Raw genomic sequence first — 22,469 nt, forward strand, 5'->3', positions numbered from 1 at the left:
TTTTGTTTTCTTCACTGTAACTCCGTGGAGTCCTGATCTCTATAGCAGTTTAGAGAGTTTTGTGCTTTTGTCGTGTTTTTCTCATGGTTTTTCTTGGTGATGTTTTTTAAATGCCGCTTCCACCTGGACAGCTGCCTTTGTTTACTCAGAGAAACAGCTGATCGCGCTAATGCCGGCCGGCATTGGCGCAATCAGCTGTTTGATTGGCGCGACTAATCTATGGCCACCACTAGTCTTTGCATAATTACAGGAGCGTCTCTTCTCTTGTGTTCGCGCCTCTCTCTCGTTTATCTGCATGTAAACAACAAACTAACCCTTAAAAAAGTTACAAAAAACGGTTCGGACGTCTCAGGGCTGCCAGGCCTGTGTGTCAGACCTGCAGATACAAGCGATGGTTTATTTTTAATTAACAGTTTATTTGGAGGGGAGGGCTCGTTGTTGTTGTGCGACATAGAGCTGCAGAGACGAGCGTTTTGGAAGCCCTTTGTTATGCAGGTATTTACTGTAGTGCACGCTTTAGGCCAGGTAAACCATACAAACACCTCATTAGCATCTCATTGTTTGCACTTGATGGGCTTTTTGGTCTCCCAGTGTCACAGATCACAGAGCGAAGAATGCAGCTGGTTTGAGTACTGCATACTATACAGTAGCCTTGTGATTTTGAGTGTGTTCATGAACATGAATGACTCCTTTTCATTTTCGTCCATTCCATAGGCTAAATGGCGTAAATGGAAAGAATATTGTAGTGACCCGGAACAATGAAACTACGAAGCAACGGGTTTTGCTGGACTTTATTCCTAATCTGGATCACAGGCTCCTGTGGCCGTAGCCAACGGCAAAAAAACAATAAAACCAGGCAAGCACAGCAGCATATAACATTAACACATTAGCTACTTCGTGCCCCTCATCGCCATGGCAACTGCCATGACTGACAGGCTTCACAGCCTCTAACAACGCCACCCCCCCAGGCGTCACCCCATACACTGCAGCCTAACTTACTGAACACAACTCAACAGCCACAGTGTATACACAGCCCGTTACAATATGTATGAAATAAGTGAAGTATGTTTGGTCTTAATAAAGTTTGCAGTATATATGTTATGTTTTTATTCTACATGGACACCACTGTTTATTTTCCACTATGCCTCCCTCCATTATAATAATACACGGCACAGCTTTTTAAAGTCCAGAGAGAAGTCTGTTGCAAAAGTCCACGGTGACTCTCCTTTGCCAAAACGTCTGTATGTCCTCGACGAGCTCCTGTTTTGTGCCTGGCTTAGCCTCCTTGCGAATAAAGTCTTTCATGGAATGCCTAAATATATGTTTGATGGTTTCGTAAGCTTATACTGCAAACTTTATTAAAACCAAAAATACTTGACTTATTTCATACTTGATTCACCCGTAATTCTTTCGATTTGCGCTTTACGCCATTTAGCCTATGGTCACTGTTTAAATCAACAACATCTAGGCTATGTTACGGACGTTACGAGCGGAGTTTTCTTTAATAACGCGTTTATGTTGGCATGTTCTTGTTGCTGCCTCAGTGTTATCTTATCACAACTTTTTTTTTTTTTCCATCAACTGATCCGCTGATCAGCTGATCAGCTCACCCCGGCGTATCTGTTCAGATGTGTCTTTAGACAGTCGACGGTGAGAGCGGAACATCACTGCTCCTCCCCGTGGACAAATGAGGCATTGCAGCTGGTTTTCACACAGACTGCTTAGGGGCGTTTCCAGTCGGGGCCTCACTGACTACGTCATCGCGGGGGATTACATTTCGGTCACGCACCAGCCAAGGACCTTGACAGGACCTGTGACGGAACAGCCACGGTCCCGTCACGGTTCCGTCACGGAAACACGGGAACTTTTAAGTTGCTACATCTGTAAGATGATGGCTATATTAGTACAGGGCTTTAAAAGAAAGAGAGAGGGAGGGACGGAGAATAAGAATGGACTTGACAAAGACAGAAAAATGAACCGTTGAAACGAGAATGGACAAATGAAAAATCAAAACCCATTCAAGGCCAGTTACAGAAGAAGAGTGTGATAAAAAGCTAGAAACGAGCACCAAGGATGAGAGAAGTGTGAGGGGTAAAAAGCACAGTCCTCTTTGTTTCACACATCCACACTGTGCCCGCTAGGCTGGCCTTTTGTTGTTGTTGCCTGACTTGAGGGGCACAGAGAAACAAATGCAAACACTTCCACATACACACGGGTGCAAAAGACACACAATACACACACATATACCCAATGTCAAGTCTGTCCTCATGAAACATTTAGCTTCTGAGCGAGCAACACAATAAAACTTGGGTTGTGATCACCAGGGATGGAGCGTGCAGGGCATACTGACAGAGAGAGACGTGCGGAAGAAGCAAGAAAGTGAGATGAGTGATATACAGAGGGAAGATGGAAGCAGGAGGGGGTTGTGTGACTGCGGGACTGGGTAAGATGCAGCGTGAGAAGAAGGTAGAAGAGGGGAAGAAAGCATACACAGAGATATAGCAACTTTAACCGCAAACACTACACCACGTATATATTTCGACACAGAGACACGTTCCTACATGTATGGGCAGTCTTTTACATAAAAACACACTTAACACAACATGAGGAAACATATTTTGAAGTTTTGTTGAAGTTACTGTGTAGTGAACGTGTTAAAGGGCTTCATGAGATTCTCTAAAAACTGTTTTTGGTAACAGTATTTGGATAAATTGAATAAAAATGAATCACATGAATGAATTCACAGCCTGTTTGCTGTAAAGTCTGTTTACCCAAAGCAACTGTCCAAACACCACAGAGCCAAAAAGCATTTTCTTCTCGCTTCATATCACGGCACAGCCTATAATTGAGCAAACTGCCTATAATAATTGATATTAACTATATACTGGGGGAACCACTTCTGTGTTGGCTTCATGTGCTGAACTGTGTTTTACGGCAATAAAACTTCAAACTTTGTTTACAGGGATGCTTTCTGTCACTCTCACAAGTGCGTCCTTCGATCGTCATCCGCGGCCTTTCCTTTCTAACACGCGTCTGATTCACATCCTTCCTCCTCTCTTTCAATTCATGCACATAATGCACAGAAGCACGTCAATGAAATATCTTAATGCTTTTTATCATGGCCATGTGTCCACGTCTGTGTACATATGCATGTCTGTGTAATGGTTGAAATGTGCAGCCGCCCAAACCTGCCCCACCGTCCAACAAATCCAATCATCTACAATTTGACATTGCAGACTGAGCTGTGCGATGAACACTTTCTAAATGGTGAGGATAGCAGAGACTGAGCTCTTTAGTACACTAGACCCTGGTTAGTTTTATTGTTCTGACTGTAGATGAATAGGATCCTATTTAACTATGTAAAAGTGAGAAAGATGGAGAGAGAGAGACAGAGAAGGGGGGAATAACTGACACAAAAACGAAAAACAGGCAGCATGACAACAGAAGCAAAAAGCACACACAACTGTGAAAAAGAATGGCGACAGAGACGGATGAGCTAATAAAGCAATGTGCTTACTACATCCTGTCTAGACAGTCAACCAGAGCCTCTTTAGACAAGCCTCAGGTTTTCCTGGGACGATCTTCTGTTATCTGTTACCTATTAACTAACATGGGAGATATGCTGTGGGGGCTTTCCCAAAGTCACTGGAAATACATCTGTGGCTGCAAAGTAATCTCTAATAATTGGACTAAATCTCTCTCTGTATGTACATTTCTCTATGCATTATCAGACGTCATCTCCTCTCTTTATTGGCACGCTAAAAGCAGAGGCAGAGCTAATAAAAAGGTAATAAAAACAGATCTGCCTCACTGATGATGTGATAATGCCGGGCTTGGCAGCCGATCCACAGGCAGAGGGGTGGGTGGGTGGGGGGGGGGATCACCTTCCATTGTGAGGACTACAACTTCAGATTATTTTTAAAAGATGACAGACAGCTCTTGTCTTTGGAAACGACACACATGCTTGGGCGGCAAAACAAAAAAACACTGCTGCTATCAATATCAAGGGTGATGACACACACACACTCTTCAGAGTCCCAAAGATCAGGTAAATATTGAGAAATCAGCATGGGAACAATTTGCAACGACATGACTGTTTTTGTAAGTGCTGCCACTGCGCTGAGGGCTGAGTGGTAACATGAGCCTCTCATTTAGCCCGCCGTCTGCCCAGAGGAGCGCTGCCTGTGTATGTGTGTGCATAAGCCAGGGTACACCATGTTCCCATGCGTGTTAAACTATAGAATACTGATTGGTACAGAGCCACAGTAGGTAACGTGAGGCTTACCTAAGGAAAAATTAGACTGATTGATGGGGAATGAGAGGAGAGCTGGAGAGAGAGTGCGGGGAAGTAAAAGAGGAAACAGAGATCCAATAGAGGGAGAAAAAGCAAAGAGATTACAGCAGGATGTCCCCATTCATCCCTTTCTAATCCACCTTTCATCCATCCCTTCCTCCCTCCATCCTTTCCTGCTACCACCCCCCCCCCCCCCCCCCCCCCCCCCCCCCCCACCCCCAAGCCATCTAGCCATCAAAGGGCTGCTCTAATGTCTAATATTACACATGCCACCATAGCTGCTAGAGCATTATCTCAGAAAGAAACAGACTGAGAACATTTTGACGACCCTGACAGCCAGCAGTCCTGGGAAAGGAGACGAAAAGGAGGAAGAAGGAGAAGCAGAAGAAAAAGAAGCAGAAGAAAAAGAAGAAGCAGAAGAAGAAGAAGAAGCAGAAGAAGAAGCAGAAGAAGAAGAAGAAGAAGAAGAGAGGATAAAGGGCCATTTGTGATTTCCCTCAAACACATGAAATGAAGTAAAGATGAAAAATAGGAAGGAGGTGTCGATGAAGGGACAAGTGAAAGATGAGCTACAGCTAGTTTAATGGGTTTTACTCGGACCATAGATGTGGACAGCTGACATAGATCCCACACATGCACACAGACTCTGTCAGTCAAAGACTTCCAGCTCTCGTCTTCAGTCTCCATCTTATCTTATATGTCTTATAACACTTTTCAGGCCATGGCCGTTTCCATGGGAACTGCAGTAATGGAAAGACTTCTCAGCGTGGTCAACTTTTGACTTATGGTTTGAGGGCATCCGCCACCGGGCACGGCTGCCGGGGCTGCGCACAGCCACTATAGATGCTGCTTGTGATTTCACCAGAAGTGTCCCAGAAGAGCAGACTGAGCCAGGCAGGAAGCCAGGCACAGCACAGCAGGGGTGGAATAGTGCATCTGGTCATTTTCTGACATTGTTTTATATAGTGCTGTGGTATACGTGTTTAATTTTCAAAATAAACACGTACACCACAGCACTACATGTCATAAACAGGCCAGAAGTCAACCAGTCAGAGGATGTTTGACACCATGGATGACGAGGGGAAGTGGAAAAACACAAGATCTTATAGGACACCACAGATCCTTTTCACGGATCATTTTGCCCACTTGTCGTTAACAAAATTACGTCACAGACGCAACGTTGCAGAGCAGCGTCCGGTGGAACAGCAGGTCAGACTACACCCTCTACCAGCTTCTGGGATGTGGATTAGACCCTCATCTCCCCTCCCCGTCTGGAGGGACGCCAGCAAAAACTGAATTTCTCCTTCGCACTCAGTCAATAACTCAATAACCCTCAGTGCAGGAGAAGAAAATCGCAAATAAAAACCTCCAACCCAAACTGGCTCCTTACACCAGTTTACTGTCAGCCAGAGCACAGCACATCAGCAGGGTGCAAGAAACTAGATGACTAAGCACGTGTGTGTGTGTGTGTGGGTGTGTGTTTGTGCACACAGAGCTGACTTAACAGCTGATTTATGAAACAGCAAAGCAACTCATTTGTGCATAAAACACTTATAATAGATGCAAAGGATAAATGCTCTAAATGCCAATTAGGCAGGGGCTGGTTTGTTGAAAAAGCAGCCTCTCCCGTGCGTTTGATTTATAGAATAAGCTGTTGGCTCAGCAGATCAGCTTCTTTCAATTCTTTACGTATATTTAATATTGATGAATGCAGTCTAATATGTATAAGTACAAGCGGTATATAATTTAGAACAGCAGACGGGACAAATGAAGTGATTCCAACACTGTTGAGACTTGAACTCAACAGCACGTTATAGATGACTCAGCGTTAATTGCTGGAGCTTGAGAAAACATTTGTATTTGGCAATTGTGTTAATGGGTGAAATCTAGCTTGAAACAAGTAACCAACACCAGATACCAAGCCTGTTTCTGATTCTAAAGTTAGACGTGAAGCCTGATACCGAGGTTACATTTTAATGTGAGGCCCATTCTCTGATTATAGGACATGTAAAGCCAGATTCTGCTTTCAGCTCCAGGTTTTCTATTTTTCCGCCGAACAAAGCGTCCGAGCTGAATCCTCTAACGAATTAGTAGACTGAGTGACACGCTGAGCACCTTAATGTGAGAAGACATTTAATGACGTGTGTCTGTGGTCCTGAGGTCACATACTGTACACTGTGTGCCTTGTAGACGATGTCTGGGTCCTCCACAGGGGAGGCCTTGGCTGTTATGTGTGGCAGTCGCTGTGTGGTTTGGTTTCAGACCTTTGCTGTACCGCTGTAACCCGATATTTGGATAAGGCTGGCGAGTGGAACACGAGCTAGCAGTCCCCTGTGTTGATTTGTGCAAATGTGTCAGCCTCTGACTTTTAAAGCAGTCTGCACTCTTTATACTGTGAAGTTCTTTGGATGCGAGCAGTCACTAGCGATGCCAAAAATGCGGCACTAATTGGAAAATAATTGTTTGTCTTAATTGCATCCACTCCACACATACCACTAGAAGTAGGATGAGAAGGCTGAAAGCAAGGGAAAGAAGAAAAAGACAAAGAAAAGACAGGCCCTGATTAAGAAGTGTGAAAGTGTAACAGGCTAGAATATTGTGATTAAAACAGCCAATTATTCTGGTAGACTGACAGAAATTTCCAAAAGATACAACAAAAATAAGAGCATATATTGTTTGTTTATCTCTGAATAATTATATCTTTGTATAATTTGAATGTGTTTCTGTCATTAAAAATGTTTCATGTTTATAAATGCGTCCACATCAGTACAAGTGATTCTCAAAATACGTCAGACAGCCTAAACCTGCCTACTGCTTCTTAGGCTTTTGCAGAAATATGGCACATCTGAATCAAGCCCAAGTCTCGAGCTTGTCCGCTGCCGTGTCCAAAAGGTTTGATCGATGTTGGCATGAGGTTGGGCTCCAGTCAGACTGTGTGTTCCCTCCCATGGTAAAGGCTATTGTGTGAGGAGAAGAGCGCTGATCCAGAGTCTGTACCTTAGGGGTTGTATTAATTGGCTCCAGATGGCCCACATGGTCCTGATAAAAGACTACCTCACTGCAGCTGTCTCTGCGAGACTGTTTGTGTGCGTGCGTCTGTTGTGGTGTGAGCGCTCGAGTCCATTTCTGTCCTGATCAGAGCAACATCCATGTACGTGTTTATGTACATAAGAGTATGAGTGTTTATACGCGGGGATTAAGCTTCACGAAACGTGCATGTGTTTAATCAATGTCTCTGCTCGTCGATCTGTATTTATTTCTGCGTGTGTTGCCTGGCAGTCTGCTCAGATCAAATCCATCAGCACATAAATGAGTGAAAATAAATAGTGTGTATGCACAATGATCACAATGTAACCGACACCATATGTATGGCGTGAATATGAGCATTAGCACATGTGTACGGAGGAGACAAACCAGCACGGCTACAATGTTTTAACATGGAACCTTTCAACAAGCAACTAACTGTTCATTTGCTGTATGCCTTTAAGTTGACACATTAAACAGTTCCAATTATATCAAATGAAGAAAATGAATCAGCTGGCTTTTACAGATGTTACTTTATAGCCTGTGTCAGAGCAACTACCGGGGTTGATAATGATGTATTAAGACCCAACACGGAGCCTGAAAGGGACGATGTGTGGTCAGTGTAAACAGTCGTAACTGAACACTCAGTGTGTTTATTGCTTTCCTGTCTCTGTGCATTTAGGAGGACAGCGCTGCAGTGGTCTGACCCACTGACCTTGTGAGCTTCACATACGCAAACAACCTCCATATAGAACCCTTCACCCCTCCACCCGCTCGCACATACAGTATATGCTGAGCATATGCATGGCAAACACAAATAAACACCATCATAAGTCAATGAGTCTGCTGGGAGGACAAATGTGCACACAGTAGTCCAGCTGGGCAGGGCTTAATAACCACGGTAGTAACATACAGTATGCATACAGTACATTTTGTCAGCGTGCGGTTTTAACACTTAACTGCTCCGCGCTGACAACAAGATAAATGTGGGTGCGTTATCCAGAGGTGTGATAGCGTGTGTCTCAGTTTTAAGCTGTGACAGCGTCAAGCAGTCACAATAAAGCTCATATTCATCTGAGATTAAAGATATAAAGAAATAACAGGGCCTGTGTGCATATTTAAATATAACCTTGGATTTTCTGTCGCCCACCCTTCCTCCTTCTTTTTTTTTTGAATGAAACAATGAGAGTGGAGATGGCCTGATAGGCAGATGTGGAAAGAAAAGACATCTTGACAATAGATCAAGCTTAGCCGTATCTCTGTGAATATATAAATGCTATATTAGGTCAGATGGAAGTCAGCCATTTTCCCTTTTGTCACCTAAAGAGTGTTAACGTTCAAAAGTGGCACTACACTTGGGCTAAACGCTGCTGGAATAACTTCAAAACACTAATAAGAGCTTCACCCAGATGAAGCCAGCGGTTTTGAATTTGTGGTGAATTACACAGCAGGAAAAAAAAAGAATTAGGAGTACTTCCTGCTCTGGTTCCTTTTCACTCACGGCCAGAAAGAAAAGATAAAACACGGCACTTAAATGTAGGGCTTTGTTAGCAGTCAAGGTCCACTGCTCAAGGCTATTTGCCACCCACCCTCCCCCACAGCACAGGCTGAACTCAAACCTTATGACCTCTGACCTTGCGGTTCTTCTTAAATCACCCCTGGGAGAGGCTGACCACAGCCAGGTCAATAAGCATCAGAGATGATTCTCTATGTGCTTAGCAATCAGTCTAATTAAGCCAAAGTCCTGCATGTGGACCTTCGGAGACCTTGACTGGACTTGAGGCCTCGGGGCTAGGGACACAGGAGGGCTGTGGCTCAGACAAAGGATGGAGGACAAGTGGAGAACAGATACGATAAAACAGGTACATGAACTGAATGAAGCTTTTTCTGTTATTTTAATGATTTCTACTTTTAAAAGAGTCTTGTTGTCCTGTGGTGCAGCAATCACAACAACGTAGCAGACAGATTCGAAAGAACCTGAAGTACACATGAACACACAAGCATAGTGATCTAAGTGCTAAACACACACACACACACACACCGCTCCTAGCTGATCAATTTCTCACTGGTGCGTTTCCAATTTACAGAAGATTCTCAGGTTGAGATGACAAGACTGACCCTTTTAATGGGTCGCTGCACTCTGCAGTGGAACACCTCTTGATACACTTTTGAAACATTTTTCTTTACACGCGCACACACAAACACACACACACACACACACACACTCCAGCTTTAATAGTGCAGCTTGCCTTTGGCTTTATCCAGCTACATTTAAAAAGGGAATAGTCTCATTGAACACATAACTTCACACACGAGGGCTGTGCTTCATCTCAAAATGAGATTCTTATTATTTTAATATACTGATACAGTATGCCAAGTCATCATAACAGCTTGAGTTACGACATATTTGTGCAGGAAAGCAGAGTATTAAAAGACTTGTCTGACTGGCAGCCCCAAGTTGTTCCAGATACAAAAATAACAGCGTACAGTAAATCCTATGAACTATTCAGATTCTGTTGCATTGTGCCATGAGAAGCGTCACGCAAACCAGTTGCAACACGGTTAATCTGTGCAACAATCGCGGCGCTCTCGCGCTCATGTTTGACAGTGATTACGGGAGCGAGTCGGCGCACTGAGTGACATTATGTGCCATGGTGGATGCTTAATACTCCTTCGCTCTGCCATTTCAGCCTGGGCAGAAGGCTTTCATAAAGCTGCAAGCGACAATGAGAGCAGAGTTTAGACAAGATTTTTTTAGGAGACTGACATGGAGGGGTGACTCACTGACAGAGACGGGCAGTTTTAGAGTGTGCTGGGATGAGCACAGACAGTATTTTGTCATGTTGCTTTTTTAAAAAAAGCTTCTATTTGATTGCAGAAACAAAGATGGCATTCTAATTGACGGACTAAAAGCTCAGTGGACTGTCTGTCTAGCTCTCTAATGAGCTCAATTTGTCTGCTTGTTTGTGAGTCTGAGTATTATATATGAATACAACATTGGGTGTTAGTAGGACTAGGTGCTACATTACATATAGGTGCCATCACAATACCATCTTAAGAAAAATCAATACACACATTATGGCCCTCTTTTTATGCACATATTTGCAGTGTGTGTGTGTGTGTGTGTGTGTAGGCCTATGCACATGCATGTAATCCCTCATAAATGGAAATGGTGATTATGCATTACTGACAAGAGTCATTGGTTACGCTAGACAAGACAAGTGTGTGTGTGTCTGTGTGTGTGTACACACTTGGCATTCATTAAGTCGAAACAAAACAAGCAGCAGCAGCTGAGTGTGTGAGTGTGTGTCTTGGCCCAGACAACAGAGAGAAAAGATTCAAAGAGAGCCAAAAGTGGGGTTCACAGTGAGAGAGAGTGGGAGAAAAAAAAACGAAAAAAGAAAAGAGCAACCAAAAAAGAGAACTTCGAAATTAAGTTAAGAAGTCTGTTTAAGAGGGACACTCAACTTCAGGTCCACACACACACACACACACACACTTTTACAGTGCTTCATGAGTTCTTTTTAGACTTCACACAGTTGAACTAACAGCTGAGTCGCTGGTGGCTATGGCATGAAAGCTCTTGTAAGCATCAGATGGGCTGAAGTGAGATGCAAAAAATAAATCTTTTTTTTTTCCTTCTAGTTTTGATTTCATCCAAGATTCTAATAACCTTGAATTGCATCAGATTAATTAACGCAAATTAAAAACCATAAAGCTGTACCTACATACTCCAATATATATACACAACCAAAGCCACAAAAATGTCCTGATCACGACAAAGCAAACCACACTGGAGTCATGTTCAGACTGACTATTGTGAGGGTGAATTTAAATACCAGAGAATGATTTACTCATTTCATTTATGACTGTAATTATTGTGCTGACTAAATGCCAGAATCATGACAGCTTATTGGAGAAGAGGCTTCTGTGGCAGCAGCATATTGGATGACTGAGCTTAAGTTTCTGCAGTTGTTCTAAAGTCTTATCACCACACATGCAAAAGGCTACCTGCAGTTCTCTGCTAGCCACGACATCAGCATTGCTCTGGGACTTGTCTTGACACCTCAGTGACTCGTAAACACACAGAAACCCTTCAGCCTAAATCAAATATGGGAGAGGAGGGAGCAGAATACAACTAGGTCAGTAAACCAAGGCAGTGAAGATGAGACTGTGCCGGGCTGTGAATGTAAGTTTCCATGCGTGTGTGTGTGTGTGTGTGTGTGTGTGTGTGTGTGTGTGTGCGTGCGTGCAGGGCCCACTTTTGGCAGGGGAACCCCATTTAGAGAATATGGTCATGCTGGTAGGAGAGGGCTACAATGAGCTGGCATGTTTGAGGGGATGTGCTGCCAGTCTCCTGCACCAATCTCAGGAGCATGGGAAGGCAAACACAGAGTTGATCTCAAAGACTTCTAAAGGGGGCTTGCTTCCTGCCAAAAATCACTCGCACCTGTCCTTCTGTCTGCTTCCTCTCTCCCTCCGCCGCTCCTCCCAGTCTTTCCCCTCTCTGTCTAACCCTCTATCCCTTCATCCTCTCTCCACAGTGTGAAACTTTTTTTCTTAACTCAAAATTGGAACCAGCTACGCCACTTGCTCCTCCCTTCTGTTTTGGCCGCTGCCAGGTGTAAAAGCTCCTGGCATTATCTCAGTTAGTCCTGTTCGGGAACAGTGCGGGGCAGCCATGCCAGGGCACTGGAGTCATCCTTCACACATAAAGCACACACGCACGCACACACACACACAAAGTACACACAAAATGGGCTTTTTAAAAGAGGGCATGAGGCGATGCCAAGTACTGGCTAGGCTTGTGTTTCATTAGCATCAGATAGAGAGCCTTTCTTCATTCAGTCCTGCCGTGTGTATGCACATTTGTGTGTGTGCATGTGCACTAATGAAAACCACAGACCAGGGCTGGCCTCTAACTGAACTCCACTCAACACACACACTGCGCTACAGGCCATCAGAGCAAAGAGAGAATAAAAAAGTGTGAGAGTGTCCTTGTCCTACGTTATCAGCGTTTCTACCTTACGTTTCTTCCTCAGTAAAGTGTTTACTCTTTGCTATACTATAAGCTGCAGGGTCACTTTCAAGTCAACACTTTTTTGGTTTTGTCAGTCAGTCCCCACTCCAATTGTTCTCTTGTTTATACAGTTCGACCTTATTTATTCTGGCTGACTTCAAGATCACCTGTTAACAGCACATTTTTGTTCTCTCTTTCTCTTTTTTCCTTTACCACAATGATTCAAGCATTTAAGACTGCGAGGGGGGGAAAAAAATAATAATTTCTTATCAGCTGCTTCAGAGGCCCTCTCTTCTGTTTGGAAGCCAGGTAGATGAAAGCTTGTAATGACCGAGCTCAGATTTGGAGGTTACAGTATCGAATGACAGCTAGGAGGACTTAGGCAGGTGCTTGACACGCACTGAATGGAGCCTGTATGGGCTGCTCATTACAGAAGGACATCTGCTGCTGTCCGGCCCCCCCAGACTCCGCCCCTAGCTTTACACTGATGCTTTGATGCCCTGTCAATGTGTGTGTGTGTGTGTGTGTGTGTGTGTGTGTGTGTGTGTGTGTGTGTGTGTGTAAGAGAGAGAGAGCGAGGAGAGAGAGAGAGAGAGAGAGAGAGAGAGAGAGAGAGAGAGAGAGAGAGAGACCAGAGGCAGAACAAAAACAACACACACACACACACACACACACACACACCCTACAGTAGCTAGAATAAAACGTAGGAGTAAGAATGAAAATATAACAATAGAAGAAAAACACAAGCATGAATGTGAGTGTATTGTGCAGTGTGTGTTACGTGTGTCGTGTGGTTTTGTGGCAGAGGGAGAAACATCACACCAGCCATTTTAATCTGCTGTACACTCTATAGAGCGTGATTATTTGTAAATCATATTTTCCAGCTTGTGATTTCAAAACCTGCTTCATGCTGAATGCATTAGAAGCATCACATTTTCCAACGATCCTTTATTCCATTCTCCAAGAACATTTGTCTCGGAGAGAGAGCGAGAGACAGGGAGACAGCAGCGTTTCATACCAATCTCTGATTTTTTTTTTTTTTTTTAAACAGACGAAATCAATCCATTTCAATAATTCACTCGTGATATAAATGCCTTCGTTTAAAACAACAACAAACAAAAAAACTAATGATGCAGGCTGGAAATGAACAGCGTATTGTATTGTAGTCTGCGACAAGTTCAATTTTGAAGTGATTAATTTGGAAATGCATTCCTTTAAGTGGCTAATTATAAATGAGTGAAATGGCATTCGCGTTAAAAGATGAGGGGGCGTGCTCATTAAAAGACCTCCGCACCCTTTATGGGGTGCCACCATTTACACTTCTCTGTTGACTGTCATCTCCTATTACAAAACTAATGGGCAACTTGCTCTCTCGTCCGGACGAGGGTAGAGGAAGAAATGACAAAAAGAGTGCGCGCACTAAGTTTGTAAATCGATGCAATGGACAAAGCGGCAGTGAAACATTTTCAATTGATTTTGCAGAGGGATGTTGTTAGAGAGGGTGCACGGGGAAGTATAAGAGATGGAGAGAATGTGTTACACAGAGCGAAAGAGAGCAAATCAGGAAAAAAGAGTAAGATAAAGTGTGTGTGTAAGTGTGTGTGCCACGCTGGTATCACATGGCAGCTACCTAACTCACACAGCTCAGGAAATTCATCACGACTAAAAAAAGTTTCTCATCACCTCACACTCTCGCACACACACAATCAGCAGCAGCTGCAGGCCTCCATATAAACTACACAGCTCTACACCAATACAAGATTGAGAGCCCTATAAAGCTCTTTGATGACCCAGTGACTCACAAACACGATTACACACACACACACACACACACACACACACACACACACACACTCAGCAGACTCACCTTTTCTTTACAGGACCGTCCTCGCCGTACTTGCTGCCATCCAGGCCCTGAGAGCGCAAGGACCCATCTTCTTTGTGGCTGCCCTTTGACCCCGAGCCGTTCAGCTGCCCATTGGCTAGGGAACCTGAGGAGAGAAGATCCAAAAGGGTTATCAGATATCTGTGGATATTTTATGAACCTGTGGGCTTAATGTTGCATAAATATATAGCTCAAGTCTCCAGAGAACAAACAATGTTGTGTTAATGAAGCCTTCTGTTTCTGATTTGACGCAGTGAGCTGAAGGCAGAGTAGATATATTTCTTTTGATAAGATTATGGTGTGTGTCTCTATCTGCCCGAGCGCGCAGCACATGGAGAATAAAAGAGAGACAGAAAGAAGAGGAGTTTCATGAATTCAGACAGAACACAAATTATTCAAGCATCTAGACTTCACCAACACGCAGAAGGAGATGCTGAGCCGAAAGCATCCGCAGTCAATGTGAAAACAGTGACACAGTCTATGCGGTGAATGTGACTCAAAGTCTCACACGGTTCTTCACATAACGTATTGCCACGTCTACGGCAGCATCACAGGGAGCTCGTTTTGGAGCGAGGAGAGATTTATTCATATATCTGTCCACATTTTCCCTCGTCGGACACAACTGCCGTTCCCTGCTGATGTACATGATGTGTGCCCTTTGACAAAGGATTAAGTTTTTTTTTAAAAAACAAGCCCGAGGCAGCGAAGAAGTGAGCAGATATTGCTGGACTTGACATTCTTAGTGAGCCCAATTGACAGAGCCTTAATTAAATATTTAGCAAGCAACTCAGACAAACAAAATAAGCCCCCAGACAGATTCTTAAATCAAAAGCAACAACAGGCAGCGAGAATTCAAATTAGGTCAAACAGAGGAGAGGAAGTCAATGGTAATTAGGGGAGACAACCAAATTAAAACGATATCACAAAGCTTGATTTCCTCATGGGCAGCTCTTGCGATTCTTGGAATGTGTCACACACACACACTAACTGTCTGATTCAACAGTAGCGTGCAAATCTGCAAACTTATCAGGGGGAAACGGCTGGGGGAAGTTCAAAGGTTTTCAAGAATTATTAGTAAAAGAAGAATGCGGGAACTGCCGAAGACGCCGACAGGAGACAGGGGCAGTCACAGGTTTTAAAACTGCCAGCTGAAATATCACTCTGCAGAGCTGAAAGCTGGAGATTTATATCAGCGAGTGAGCAACACAGCAATCAATTTAACACCGACAACAATTAATCAGATTTCACCCGTTTTGACCCGCTTTGATGCGTATTCATGCCTGACTGGACTTCAGTTTGGCAGATTGGTAAATTATTCATGTTCATTTTGCAAAAACAAAACGATGACTCACTGAACAGTCAAGCCTTCTCTCTGTGGTTTGTTTAACCAGAAACACTCCTGTCATAAATCCTTTCATTTACCTTTCCAGTGGTATGTCACTTTCTCATTGGCTGACGGGGCTCTTTGTTCATTGCCTTCCCAGCGCAGTGAAATTCCATTTGACTGATGCTTTGGAGGGATATGTCACTCACCCTGCACCGCAAACGCCTAATAGCGGGTGTCAAAATGAAAATAAATTAAGATAATAACGACAGCGGAGCACAGGTTAGGATAAGTGGCAACTTGAATGATATCCTGTTAGAGAGGAGGCTACTGTTGAACAAGCCCGGGCATTGTGTCATCTGAGGAAGATGGCACGGGAAGGGGAATATTGAGATCAAATGACAGTGTAGGAGACAGGATGAATTGTGGAGCAGGTAAAAGGAGTTTTTCAAACATATGATTTAACTGAGATTTATAAATGTGTTTTGGGCTGAATGGCGCTCACACACAGGCAGCCGCACTTTATCATCATTGCATAGATACACAGGCTTGTTTGGTTTTCTCACACACACGCGGGGCAGGTCAGTACCTGAAAGCGGAGGTACAGTCATCACCACAGATCGTTGCGGTCAGAGAGTTAACAAGCGCCGGCATGATGAGTAAGGCCGTTGCACCGCTGTCAACGCTTATGTTGGCGTTGGAGAGCCTGCAAGTCTATAGGGCAGGGGTGAATCACTGCTTTTCAATGTCATGGTTAGCACGAAGGGCTTACATCCGAGTGCCTTTAATCAATCAAGAGTTCCACTCAGAGTCCTTTGAAGTTAACCCTTCGCACGGGTGGAAAAAAACCTTCACATGGCAGCAGAGAATTCGATTCATCTACATTTGTGGAAAATTTCTACACATTTTTAGGATAAATTCCACAGATTGTGACAGATTAAGACATTTTTCAGTAATTAATGTGTAACCATGGAAAGAATTTTTAATTTGGGGGAACTGATTAAAAATTAGAATTGGTTGAGGAGCTCCAAAGAGTCTCATCACGGCTTCTGGACAACGTGTTTTGCCAGTGAAAGTTGCACCACAGCAACAAAAAAAAACCCAACAACCCTGGAATAGCTCATTAACTTTAATTGTGCTCAGAAAATGACTGACGCATGATGTCCCCACAGAACGCAAAACAAACAGGCGGAGGCCCGTCTCTCCACCCCCTCTCTTCTTCTCTTCTCCGCTCCCTCCCCTCCAGTCCTCCGAAGAGTTGTTTGACATATGCTGGTTGCACATGAACGCCCGTCTGAGGGGCAGAGCTGGGAATCTTGGGAAGGCAGAGGGCCGGGGATGGGAGAGCATGGCAGACAGGCGGGGGGAGCCATACTGGAGATCACAGTGCTGGTGGAGGCCTACAAGAGGTTGGAGCGGTGGCAGATTGGAATGAGATAGGGCAGCGGAGGGAAATGCTACTGTGCCATCCCAAAAGCAGCTCCTATGGGGGGGCGTGCTTAACTAAGCCCATCGCCTCGCTATGTTCACCTCAAAGTCTCGAGAGAGCAGGAGGGAGTGAGCAGCGGTACATAGCGTAACATGGCATATCACAGGGCTGAGAGGAGCTTATTAGTGGGAGCTGCAGTAATAAGTGGAACTATAGCGGAGTTGTCTGGAGTCGGAGAGGATCATCATGGAGGCAGAGATTACACTTACAAACAGAGAGTACAATTCCACTCCTAACCGACAGGGAGCTGTGAATATGGCTGTGATAAAACGCTCACTTTGTTCTTAGATGTATGGTAGTAATCTGTCTTTTGACTTCCTTCTAATAAACGAACAATTCTGTACAATTTGCAGTTTAAACTCTAATGTTATACAAGGCCATAATCTCCCTTTGCCTCTAGTAAACAAGAGCACTAAAATTCTATTTCATGCCCTTTGTTCGAGTAATCCTCTGTGCCTGTATACAATTAAAACTGCGGGATAATATAAAAAGAAACAATGGGTACTTTTATTTTCGGGGAAACTCTCCGTAGTACCCATTCCCAGACGTTTTTTTTTTTTTTCCAGAGCTGTAGCAGATACTAAACCCGGACTGCCTGGTGAGAGGATTACAAATAGCCCCAAATATATTGCTCTCTTCCGTCCAAAATTGGACCTAACAACACTGCATGACACTTACCGCAAGCCAGAACAAAAGCCATACACAACAATGTGCAGTTCAGAAACATGGCATCTGCTTTGTGAAGTTCGACGCTGTAAATCTAAAGCATCAAAGGCAGAGATGGGATACTGAAACGGCAGGAGCTGTTGTGTAAAAGGAGCACGCGAGGCGAGGGTAGATTACCTAAAGTCACCCTCTTTCAGCTACTGTGATCCCCCCCTCACCTTCTATCGTTCTCTCTGCTGCTATTCCACAGAGAGAATAGTGGCCCACACAGTGTTTCAGCTGCCACGGGCTGCCACTCTGTTCATGCAAAGGGCTGGCAGCATGGGAAATACAGACAGACAGCAGTTTGACAGCAGAGCGAGTGATGAAGGAAAGGGGACAGCATGCATAAAAAAACTGGGAGGAACGGCAGGTTCTGAGATGGGCAGACAGACCGGAAGAGAAAGAGAGGGGACAGTGAGAGAGACAGATGTGGGCAAACAGGGAGCCCCTTCTCCACAGCCCCTCCTGATTTTTGGCCAGGAGCCAGCTCCTCCATCAATAGCACTCAGGGAAATGGAGAGGAAAGGAAAGGATGGGGGAAGAGGAGAGCTGTAGACGAGTGTAGCCGAGGGAGATGGGCGAACTGAGGAGGTGCAGGAAGACGACGCAGCTCCAACGATTCTGAGAGTGGGAGAGGAAGGGTGGGAAACAGGACAGAGGGAGAGGGAGGGAGAGCGGCGATGGTGGGGGAAGAATGGAAGAAGAGGGGGGGGGGGGGGTGACAGACACTGTAGGTAGTTAAGACAGACAGGGGGCAGAGGACAGGAAGGACAAAGCGGAAAAGACGGAGATGGTGAGAAAAAGGGGAGAGAGAGACGGATGGAGGGAACAGGAGGAGAGAGAGGCTACGGTGTGGAGGAAGAAGGAGCGGAGATACATAGTCGAGGAGATTGAGCAGCGGGAGGGAGAGAGGAGACAGGAGCTTGCAGAGAAGGCAGTAACCAGAGTCCTATTGATGTGTAATGAAACCCTGCATCCGGGGAGAGACAACCGGAAGGACGGTCGGATGGAGGGAGACCGGGGCACGAGAAAAGGAGAGGAAGAGGAAGAACCTGGCCGTGATGGAGCGGAGAGAGAAGGGTGAGCGGGGTGAACGAGCGGAAGCCGGGACGCAGGAGGGCATAATGTCATTTGTTAAATAATGCAGGCGGCGAGCGGGAGAAGCAGGAAGTGTGATGGACACGGAGATGGACGGCTGCCAGCAGCGAGAGGTAGAGTGGCTGGGGAGATGGCATAATTGCTGGCTATGGGCAGGGAGAAGGCTGGGGTGGGTGGGGAGATAGACTGACACACACATACGCGCACGCACACACACATACGGACACACACACAGCTGACTGACAGACTGCCACACCCCCTTTAAAACAGATAGCCACTGCTGCCACACGGGGAGCGAGAGAGGAGGAGGAAGAAGAAGGGAGAGGCTGGGGATGGATGGTGGTATGTGGGAAGGGAGAGACGGAGAGACAGATGCCTGGGGAGGAGGAGAAACGCCGTTGTTACAGAGGGAAGCAACCAGGTTGTGCTGTAACCTCCTTCAGTCACGTGATACCTATTTCCCCAAAATGGTGGATGTTTATCATAAAGCTTTTCCTTTATTTGGACCTGATCCTGGCCTTTAACAAACATTATTTTTACATTAATCTTTCAAACAGAGCGGAAACAATGAGATGAATCCATTAGTCAACCAATCAGCAACTATTTAGACAATCAAAGTTGATTCTTTAAGCAGAAATGGTGTAAATATATTTAGATTAGGTTAGTCTGACAAAACTAAATATTTCTTGATGTGGCCCTGGAATCTCATAATGAGCATTTTGATGACCATTTTACTTAAAAAAATGTCCATTATAATATCCAAGGCAATGCCTTAAAATTCTGTCTAACCAACCGTCCAAAAGCACATCATTTACTCTGAAATTTGATAGATATGACAGTTCTCTCTAATCCATCATCTTCTCCAGTTCTATCAATTACACATTTAATGATCACACACACGCGTGCTCTCCAAAATGGCTGATAGTTTCACATTAACACCGTTGTGAGGCTGAAAACCGTGGCACATGTCTGGCTCCAACATAAGCCCAGACTCTCTAACCCACAGTCCTCTAAAAACAGCAGGGGCTGCCCATTCAGGATGTAAGCGCACGCTGAGTGTGATCCTCCAAAATGGCTGACAGTTTCACCACAACGTCTAGTCGAGACGGGAAACTGTGCCGCTCGTACAACCTCCAAAGCCTTGCTAACCCACGGTGCTCTAAAACAGCGGGGCCCGTCTATTCAGCCCCAGCTCCCTTTTGTGTCAACGCGGGCTGCTGTCGTTACCCCCGGCACGACGGGGCCGCCGTCGCTTTCTAATGAGTCATTTTTATTCAGGCGATAAGGTCAGCTCACCCGCGGCGGCTTAAAAGGCCCCGAGGAGCTGTGGAGTGGCAGCTATGAGATGCCAGACAGACACACAGATACAGGGAGAGGAGGGGGCGCTCGGCACAGACGCACAGGAGAAATGAAGGTGTGGAAAAACATATAATAAAGAAAACAAGAGAAAAATAGAAAAGGGGGGGAAAAAACGCCAGGTATGAAAGATAAGCTACATTTCAAAAGAGACTTCCCTCCTGTCTGTCTGTCTGTCTGTCTGTCTGCCTGCCTGTCTCCCTTCCTGCCTAGCTGGATGACTTTCCTTTCTTTCTGTGTCTGGGTTGTGTTAATGTCAGCTGAGAATAGCTTCTGAGGCACGTGTGAAGTTCAAATCTCCACTGTTGGCTGGCTGAGGGCTTTTTTTTTTTTGTGTGGGAGCACCGGTGTCAAACAAAGACACGGTGGCAGCTTGGTTCAAAACAAGCTGTTCATCCCCCCCATCCCAACCCCCCTGTGCTCTCACTCTTCTTGTGTTGTTTCAGGTTTACGCAGCACAACAGCAAAGTCCCTCAACTGTTAATGTAGAAGGGGCTCCCACCTGGAATTGGATTTCTGTCTAACTAAGCAACTTCAAGTGTTTAATTCATGTCGGGCTTATGTTTTAATAAGTCTGGGCCGAGGGGCCAGCGTAAATGCCCGAGCTGAAAAAGATTAACAACACTTCCACACATGTTTTTTCTTGGCGCGCTGTACTGTGGAAGACCTCATCAGAGTCCTCTGTGTTTGGTGCCTAAACATCTGAGAATAAATGGGGAAAAAAAACTTTCAGTTCAAGGGTTCCTTTGAGGATGTGACACTGAACCAACGAAGTGAAAGACTACAGCTCACTGCCCACTGACCCACAACAAAAAGCAAAATGAGAGTCCTTGATCATCTGGTCTCGTCAAATCAGGTTCCGTCAGCGATGAAAACATGCTTAGTCTTCACATACAAACCCACTAATAAAACCGTCGCCTGCAATTACAGAGACTGAGACGCCAGTGTCAGCCAAGCCAGACAAAATTGGCAACTCTTGACATTTGCTCCAGGAATGCTCACGCAACACTTTCTTTTGTTCATTTCGTCGAATCTCAGTGAAATAAATAAATAAAGATTTCCAAGTACATGGTGACAAAAAGATCCTAAACTGAGAAAAAATGCGGAATTAAACTTCTTCTTTGTACTGGCATGCAGTGGTAATGTTTGTTCAAACCTTTGCCTTCTGCCTCCACTTGTATACATCACTACATGGCATTGAATACACTAAAAATCACCAAAATATCATATTGTGGTAAAGTGGACAGCCACAAATACAGTCATCTGATATCCATCCAAGTAGGAAAACACAAGTGTGAGGGTGGGAGGCACAGTGGATTAAAGGACACGGATGTGAACTTACCATTGGAGTTTGTGGTTCCGTCATCCAGCTGCCGTTTCTGTGCACTCCTAAACTCCTTTAGGGAGAGGTAAAGCACCTTTCGCATAACCCGCTCCTCCGACCACGGGATCCCATCACTATCATCCTGTGGAAACATCCAGAGAGAGAGGACGGGTCAGTAGAAAGTATTGTCACAGAATGAAATGTTTGTTTTTTTTTGAAAATCATAGCTGGCAAACGAGACAAAGAACAACCCAACAACACAGGCTGCAGGTTAGCAAGTTGGACACTTGCGAGCATTGTTTTCTGCTGAAGTTTCACCTGATCTTTCACCTTTGCTTCTGCTGGCAGACAAACAGCATGCCCATAAAAATGAAACCTAACAAGCTGATGACTCAGCACAAAATGTCCAGGTTCACCTTCTTCAGCCAATTAGGAGCCACAGAGTCACTCTGCAATATGAAAACTCTAAAAACTGTCTCAAAAATATTTGTGTACATCATTAGCTGCAGCCAATCAGCATTTCAGTGATCTCATACAGAGACACAGAGGAACACAAAGATGCTGTATTCAGTGTAGAAATGCATGAAAAGTTATGGCGGCTTTATTAAAGAGACAACGTTTTTGAAGAACAGAGAATCTCCTTCCATATTGTCCCGGTTCACCATTTCTCGCTACGTCGTGACATTAAGCATGACACAGCATTTGCATAACATAGCATTAGCTTGCAAGAGGACACAGAGCGGCGACATTAGCATGAGAATGCACGGAGGACTGCATCTCGCCACAATGCCATCATAGGAGAGCGTTATGGTGATGAATGGGTAGGAAGCCAATGAAAAAAGCATCATGGGACTGCGAGTTCATGTGTTGCTAATCTCTCCCGGGGAGACTGAGACAGAAGACGTTATTGTCGAAGAGGTCACCAGAAGTCACGCACGCGCATCCTT

At 44.8% G+C, this 22,469-nt stretch overlaps 1 protein-coding gene across 1 annotated transcript in view; it reads right to left on the reverse strand.

Annotated features, from left to right (window-relative positions):
* The window catches only part of jarid2b (jumonji and AT-rich interaction domain containing 2b), a 103,847-nt gene that overhangs the window by 33,052 nt on the left and 48,326 nt on the right, over positions 1 to 22,469 (reverse strand). The window contains exons 2-3 of the mRNA XM_019263299.2: positions 21,541 to 21,664; positions 14,206 to 14,329 (exon numbers count right to left, since the gene is read on the reverse strand). Coding sequence (XP_019118844.2) covers positions 14,206 to 14,329; positions 21,541 to 21,664 — 248 coding nt within the window. The remainder of the gene's footprint in view (positions 1 to 14,205; positions 14,330 to 21,540; positions 21,665 to 22,469) is intronic.

This window comes from Larimichthys crocea, chromosome XIII (genome assembly GCF_000972845.2).
Source record: "Larimichthys crocea isolate SSNF chromosome XIII, L_crocea_2.0, whole genome shotgun sequence".
NCBI lineage: Eukaryota > Metazoa > Chordata > Actinopteri > Sciaenidae > Larimichthys > Larimichthys crocea.